The sequence below is a fragment of the Helianthus annuus genome, chromosome 11, assembly GCF_002127325.2.
Source record: "Helianthus annuus cultivar XRQ/B chromosome 11, HanXRQr2.0-SUNRISE, whole genome shotgun sequence".
Classification (NCBI taxonomy): Eukaryota; Viridiplantae; Streptophyta; class Magnoliopsida; order Asterales; family Asteraceae; genus Helianthus; species Helianthus annuus.
Genome location: NC_035443.2, coordinates 71,504,136 through 71,512,412, shown reverse-complemented (window position 1 = coordinate 71,512,412; position 8,277 = coordinate 71,504,136). Strand labels below are relative to the sequence as shown.

General features: G+C 37.8%; 1 protein-coding gene across 1 annotated transcript; it reads left to right on the top strand.

The window, feature by feature from the left end:
- Positions 1-3,429: 3,429 nt before the first annotated feature.
- Positions 3,430-4,329, top strand: LOC110888399. Its single transcript, XM_022135926.1, has one exon. The coding sequence runs from the start codon at positions 3,430-3,432 to the stop codon at positions 4,327-4,329; it is 900 nt and encodes a 299-aa protein (XP_021991618.1).
- Positions 4,330-8,277: the final 3,948 nt, after the last annotated feature.

Here is an 8,277-nt window from a genome sequence, read left to right as displayed (position 1 = left end):
TTGCAACTGATTTTGGTTGTTGAAATATTCGATATGTGGGGCATAGACTTTATGGGTCCCTTTCTGTCACACCCCGACCACGTTAAAACAACAAACCGTGGCGGAAACGTCGGGGAGTGTTGTAACAGAATCATTGTTTCAAAACACACGGAAATTTGAAGTTTTGTTTTATTAAACATTAAACGTTTACATCGTCTTGAAATCTAACAAACAAGTTAAACATAGTCTATCATTGTTATTAAGTCACTAAGGCCTCGTCCAGTCCTATATGAGTGTGCCTTCTAGCAATCGACATCAATCAACAATACCTGAAACATATGTGAAAACAAAGTCAGCAAAGAAATGTTGGCGAGTATATAGGTTTTATGAGAGTGTCGGATTCGTGGCTAGTTTATATGTTGCAGTACCTTGTTAGACTACAAGAGTCAAAATACAAACCTTGTTTTGAAAAGTGTATTGCAACATAAATAACCAACTCAAATCAAATTGGTTATAGTTTGTTATAAAATCTCGTAGCCATGATTCTTAACCCAAAACATTTGTTTTATCAAATCAAATTGTAAAACGTCTCGTAAAAACTTGTTAATAAAACTCGTATGGTTTATATCATTTCAAAAACCTCGTTGTGTGACATCGTTTTTAAAATCGTTTCCCCAGTGAACTAAATAATGACACAGAATGTAGAATGATAAGAGCATTTATATATAAGATGTACCAGCGGCGTATCTACCATGCTTTTATCATGCTACACTTGTCCCATGATTTAATCACATCCCAAAACCAATCGTTTAACCAAATCGTTTATCTCGTTAATTTGTTTCAAATCTTGTAACTCATCCCAAAATCGATTAACTTGTTTTATAGTGAAAATACTTTTGGTCGCCTCGCTAATAACATTCAAACCTTCGTGACTCGCCTATCTCGCATTAACAAACCACCAAAGGGTAAGTTAACAATCTCGCATTAACTAACCACCAAAGGGTAAGTTAACAATCATCAGGTTCGGTCGCTACCCACCTAACCCACACATAACCATGGGTGCAGTCTGATAACGGGATTTGTCAGATCCTATGGTACCATAACCTAATACTAGTCGGTTTGGCCAAAATTAATGAATGTTATTCGTTATGTAATTACAACCAACAAGTCTTGTTCACCTTATCAAAATCGTTATTAATTTAATATAAACCATTGTTTAAACATCGAAATCATTTAACACATATGGATCACCCCAAAACAATCGAAAACAGTAAAATAGGGGAACTATGTACTCGCCTGAGAATGCTTAGCGGTCTTTGAACAACAACCAAGCAAAGCTAGAGGGAGCACGGAATCAATCGGCAACCTAATAACTATATAAATAAACCGGACCTAAGTCGAAGGATCGGATAGGATGAGGTCTTGTAAACCAAAATGAGTTATAGGAACTCACATGACATGGTTTAACAATGCCTACATACTAGATTGAAACCTACCTAAGTGCTTTCGACCCGTTACGACCCATTAAGGTAGCTTACGCTACTTTAACGCGTCATTCGCGCAAACGCGCGTTCGAGACGTCTAACTAGTTCTATGACAAGTGTTATATGCCTAAACATGTTTAAATATGTTGTAAAATCAGTTAAGTGACAAAAGTTTAGGTTACATATGCTTAAAGTCCAATTATGCATGAAAAGGGCATTTTGGTAATTTACCTAAGGCATATAATCTACCTATCATATAACTACTTAAACTCGGTGACCATAAGGTATAACCTCGGAAGGTTATTCCCTATACAACTATGGTCACTAAACATGCTTGGTCGGATCCTAAAGATCGACCAAACGGGTCGAGTTCGAAAGTCTAAGCGGTGGTTTAGACCGCTTGACTTACGACTCTACACAAGCACTAAACTAAAAGTGACGAGCTAAGCATGTTAAAACATGCTTAACTAAGTTAGAAAAACAGGTTTTGATATCAAAACAAAGTGTTTTGATACCTAGAGTAGTTTGGTTTCAAAATACGCTTAAATGCGCATTTTGACCGAAACTACGACTCGTCACTACGCCTAGTCAACGTGGTAATCAGTGGGTATAGTCACTAAGGACTATAACCAACATGATTACGCTCACGTTGCGAAGTTCAAACGAGCTTCTCGTTGACCAACTCGTGGTCAAAGCTGAAAGTCAAACTAAGTTTGACTTTCGAGCTAGGAAAGCAATAAAAGAATTAAAGAAGGCTCACTAAGGGTCCTTGCTATATTTTCTACAAAGAAGACAAAGTCCCAAATGCTTGAGAGAGCTCCCAAAGCAGATGTGAAGAAGAGAAAGAAGAAATGAGCAAGGAACAAGTGAAATGGGATGGCCTATATATAGTTTTTCGCAACCGTTAGGATCATTTCTTGGAGAAGAGGGCATGATCTAGGCCATACAATTGTCAAAGAATGATTGGGGGACTTGTTCTCCACACAAACCAGCCCATAGCATGAAAAACCATTGATCAAAACCATTGGAACAAGAGGAAATGACCAGATTCAGTGTTTCTGCAATTCTGCTGATCTGGGGACTGCTTACGGACCGTAAGCACATGTCCATACGGTCCGTAAGGGACCTGCAGACCAGCAACTTTCAAAAATGACAATTTAGCCCCTGAACTTGCAAAACTTGCATTTCGGCTCATTTTTGACACGTTTAAGCCTCGTTAACCTCATTTCAAGGCTCTAAAATGAAGTTAAAGTATAGAGAACTCAAAACATACTCAAAAACATCTTGGATGTCGGTTCGTTTGGTCGTACGATCGCGTTGTTCGGTTAATTACGACGGAAGTCGTAACGAACGCAAAAACGGTCCAAATTAAGCGACGAACGGAATTTTATCATGCCAATCACTAAAATAAAATATTTTAATGATTACATAAATTTTTGGATGCCCGGATATATTCAGAACGTAAGATATGCGTGAAAATGCAAACTTGTGCACTTTTTGACGCTTTTAGTCCCTGAAAGATCAAATAAGCATATTTTCGCACACCGAACCCCTCAAAGCTTATTTCTAAGCTATGTTTAGGTTATTTATGGTATGTTTAGCTTATGATCAAGTTCCGGACTGTTCATTACAGTACGAATCGGCATACTTTCGCAGTTTGTCAAAATTAGTCCCTATAAGCGAATAAACTTGTTTTCAACACACCAAACCATCCAAAACTTATTTCTAAGTTATGTGAAGGTTATTTAAGGGATGTTAAGCTTATTTCACTATCCCGGAGTGTTTGTCGCATTAAACTGACTGCGTTTACACACCAGTTTGCGTATAACTTTCCAGAAAGCGATTTAGAGCTTGAAATCGAACGAGAATTGATATGTGCAAATGATACACATATTTATACAAATTCCAAGTATGAAATACAATATTTCATTGATTTGGTATCTGTTCGATGGTCTTGGTGACACAGATGTCACACTTTCCGAGTTCAAATGGGTTCTTATATATTCTAGTGGCGGTGGACTATGTCTCGAAGTGGATTGAAGCCTTTCCTATAAGAACGAATGATCAATCGGTTGTTTGCAAATTCGTTCAATCCAACATCTTTGCTCGTTTCGATATTCCAAGAGTGATTATTAGTGATGGTGGGTCGCATTTTAAGAACTTTAATTTCGGAAAACTATTGAAGCGGTATAATGTGAATCACCGGATCGCTACACCGTACCATCCGCAAACAAGTGGACAAGTCGAAGTGTCCAACCGTCAAATTAAAGAAATTCTCATGAAAACGGTTCGAACAGATAGACAGGATTGGTCAAGCAAACTAGACGATGCATTGTGGGCATATCGGCGGCCTACAAAATTCCAATTGGTACAACTCCTTACCGGGTCGTGTATGGATGGGTTGTCACTTACCAATGTAAAGTTAGCTCACCGGGCACATTGGGCAATCAAAACGGTAAACGCGGATTACGATGAAGCAGGTAAGATGCGGAAGTTGCAACTAAGTGAGATAGAAGAAATTCGAGATGAAGCTTACGAGTGTGCAGCGGCATACAAAGATAAGCTTAAAAAGGTTCATGACGCGAAAATCAAGAAGCCAACCTTTGAAGTGGGTCAGAAAGTTTGGTTGTATAATTCGAGGTTGAAATTATTCGTGGGTAAGTTAAAAAGCAAATGGATAGGCCCATATGTCATTAGGCGAGTTGGAAGATTTGGTGACGTTGATATCGAAGACATTCATACCAACAAGCAACAAACGGTGAATGGACATCGGTTAAAGCCATACTTGGAAGGAAACGACATTAGTAATTTGGAGCTTGACAAAGTGGGCTACATCCTACGCCCAGTGGATGAGGAACAACCATAAGAGGCCCAGGTTTGGTAGTGTACATAGTTTATTTTGTTTGTTTTGTTTAGTTTAGTTTGCACAATTACCGTATCCGCTTGAAATTTGTGTTTGAAACAAGTGTGGGGACGTTCGTATGAATGGTTCTAACATAGTGTTGAGGACAACACAGGTTTTTTGAGGGGGTAGGGTAAATTTCCATGTTTTTGAAAAATATAAAAATTTTAAAACCAAAAAAAAAAACATACGAAAACTGAATTTTTGGCGAATCACAAATCCCCAGGTGCCACCATAAATTACGGTGGCTACTGTAATTCACGGTCGCCTGGGGATGTTTTGGTCCTTTACGCTGCAACCCTACTGACTTACGGTAGGGATTTTTTGCCAGAGTGCACCGTAAATTAAAGTGGCTACTGTAATTTACGGTAGCATCTGGCAGTTGAAGGATCGCAACAGTTACGGCGTTTTATAAAAAAACAACATCACGTGATTTCACCCCATCCACATGATTTCTGCATATCTTCTCCACCACATAACATTACCAATCACTTTCATATCCCCCACAAAATTCCCAAGAACCCCACAACATTCAAACCTTCAATCCTCCATAACTTTCTCAAATCTTGGTCAAATCTAGTGATTTTCGGGTCTATCTTGGCTAAAATTTGATGAGCTTTCTGATTTTGGGGAGATATTTGGAAGAAAACCTTGTTTTCTTGGCCGATTTTGAAACCCTAGCTGCCGAATTTTTGGGGGTTTTTGAAGCTTTTGTTTTTCTTCGTGTTCTTGCATCTTCAACTCAAGGTATGTGATGTTTTTACTTTCTTTTTGATGATGCATTGTGAAGTTGAAGGTTAATGTTGTTCTTTGTTGCATATACACTTGCTTGTTCTTAGTTTATGTCATAAAATAGTTAGTTTGAAAGATTGAATATGGTTGTAGATGTAGGTTGATGCTAAATTTTTGAACTTTTGGGAACCTTTACATTGTAGAGGCACCATGCCCAAATTTTGTGAAAATACCATATGAAACTTTGTGTTTACTAGCATCTACAACTATAGCAACAAGCAAGTGTGGGGATTTTTGGAAAAAGGGGACTGATTTTTGTTTGTTTGGCTGTTGTGTTGTGTTTGTGATGTGTGTAGGAAATGGTGAGAACTAAAGACAAAGCCGGAGCAAGTTCTTGTAGGATCGCGATCTGACCCGAATGAGTCGTTCAGAGGTGTTCTACTCTGTTTCAGGTGCGGAATAACAAGAAACAAAGCTAGAAACAGCTGATTCTTCACTATAACTACTGATTGTATTGATTATAACACGAATACAAGCAGTCTTCACCCCGGTAGCACCTCGGCGTGGAATACAAGGCAATGCATACTGATTTCGCCCAAGAGACACATATATATAGTGCTGTGATTTCGCTCAAGATGACCAAATAACCACATAAGCGAAATCAACCGGACCACATAAGCGAAATCAGCCTTTGTGATTTCGCCTGAAATCATCTGGCTGTCACTATAAGCGAAATCAGACTAATAACTCTCTAATCTTTCCTATTTTCTCGTAAATGGTGCCCTAATCTATACAATGCAATCTAAGACTCGATACAAGACGAAGTCGACAGATGAATGCACCAACAGACTCCCCCTCAGATGTTGACGAGTCGTTAAGTCTTAGATCATGCCATGTCTTCGTATCTTCAATCTTGTTCAGTCTCTGGGTGTAGGATCGGTTTTGACACCGTTCGATTGCGTAACGAACGTTCGACGTGCGAAATCCGTGAACGTGCGTGACCGAACACACAATAATGTACTAGAACCGTGAATCTATTGAAAGATATGACGTGTACAATACAAGAATCACGTAGAGAGTACTTTCTCTCTCTAGACTTTCTCTCTCTAGACTTGAATCTTCTAAATCACCAAATGAGCAAAAGTCTTAAATGAGAACCCTAATGGTTCTATTTATAGGCCAAGGTATAAGGAGGTTCTCCTTATTTACCATTATGCCACCTTGCCTTTTAGTAACTAGATATTACAATATAATCCTAGATTTCTACAGTTTCAGCTACGGTTTGAATTGACGGAGGCGATAGACATTAATGCACCAACAGACTCCCCCTTCGATATTGCCGCAGTCAATCCGTCGTTAAACTCGTAGCGACTTCTCTTTCTCTCTCTCTCTCTCTTGAGTCTTCTTTAAGATTTAACGTCTTCAGCAAACACAGACTCCCTCTTGCTCGAACAGAATCCCGGTGGATCTGTCTTCAGCTTCAGCTCCCCCCTTTCGGTAGTCTCTTCAGGCTCCCCCTTTTGTCAAGCTTCCGTGCTTTTGGGATCGACACCTAGCTTTCTGGTTACAAGCTCTTCCAAAATAGTTATCTGGCTCCTTGAATGCACACTCCCCATTGCGTTGAGCTTGTCTTCAGACTCCCCCTTAGACTCAGCTGTCGGGATCGTAGTCTGGCTTTCATTAGCCTCATACCTACACATACTTTAATCAACAATAAGATTTGACTTTATGCTTATCACTTGTATTTAAAATGATTGAATTGATTTCAAATTAATGAGCCATTTATCCATTTCAAAAACAAAATATTTCTCATTTTAACAAACTCTCCCAACCCACTGTTCTTCCTGTTTAGCACTTAGAATTTTGAATATCAGCTCTCCAACATCAGTTGTCGAAAATCTTTTTGGGTTTTTCAAAAATTTTATGCTAAAACACACTAAAATCTTTTTGGATTTTTGAAAGAAATGCAGTAAAGAAATATATACAAACAATATTTTTATGAGTTTGTGTAAGAGGATCATATGAGTTTATGAGACAAATCACTAGCACCGTTAAGCTTTAATCATTTTAAGTTCTAAACGATTCACATAGATTGACGATATTGTTGTCCACTTAAACTCAATCTAAAACTTTTAAAATGCTTACCGATACGTTAAGGTATATTAATTATGCACTAAGTTCTTATGGACCCCACGATCTCAGCATATCCCAGCATATCCCCTCATCATGCAATACACTGACTCAATTAATGCCTTTAAACTTTCATCAACTGTGATATGTGCGAAAATAAAGCAGAATGTTTAAACATTAACAATCAGGTCGATACTTCCGTATACGCAAAGAAAGTCCAATGTTTAAACAAAATAAGAAATAAAAACAAGTTGAAATTGTTTAGGCTTTAACCACCAGGTCGATACTTCCGTATACGCAGAGGAGGTCCAAAGCTTAAACGAAACACCAAAGAAAATAAAGCAGAACGTTTAGGCAATAACATCCAGGTCGATACTCACGTATACGCAGAGGATGTCCAATGCTTAAACAAAATAAAGAAATAAAACAAGTTTAAATCTTTTGCAAAATGAAATGCACAATCACAGTGACTTTTTCAGCAAGTTGTGAAAGTTCACAAACTTAACCAGTTTTATGCTTTTTGGCATTCAGCGATTACTAAGTAGGTACACAATCACGAAGGACAAAACTAAGTACTATGCTTTTAACCATGTTTCCCACTAGAACTAGGCTTTTTCATTTAAGTTTGTATCGTTATCGCAAATCTACTAGTCTAGCTGAGCCTATCGTCACATCTTTAGTGAGACCGTTTATAACATTTTAACTTTCCATTTCTTTAGCGTGCTGTGATAGTCCACTGATGTACTATCATTTCCTCTTTTTCACAAAAAAGAACTCATTTTTTATTTTTCAATGTTTTTGGTATTTTCTAATTTTTTTAAAAATTTTTACTCCCCCTAAAATCAAAATATGTTTCAATTTTGATTTTCTGGAAAATTTGAAAACAAACTATACAGATAAAGTGACAACATGATATCGAATTGCTTCAATTCGCCATCCACTTGGCATAAACAATCAGAATTCCCCTTGACAACAAACTATTTTCCCATTATGATTTCAAAACACTTAAGTTTGTTTTAATCAAAATGGTTTTTCTGGAAAATTAGTTTT

Coding starts and splice junctions, on each gene's coding strand:
- LOC110888399 (XM_022135926.1), top strand. CDS start 3,430: ATGTCACACTTTCCGAGTTCAAATGGGTTCTTATATATTCTAGTGGCG.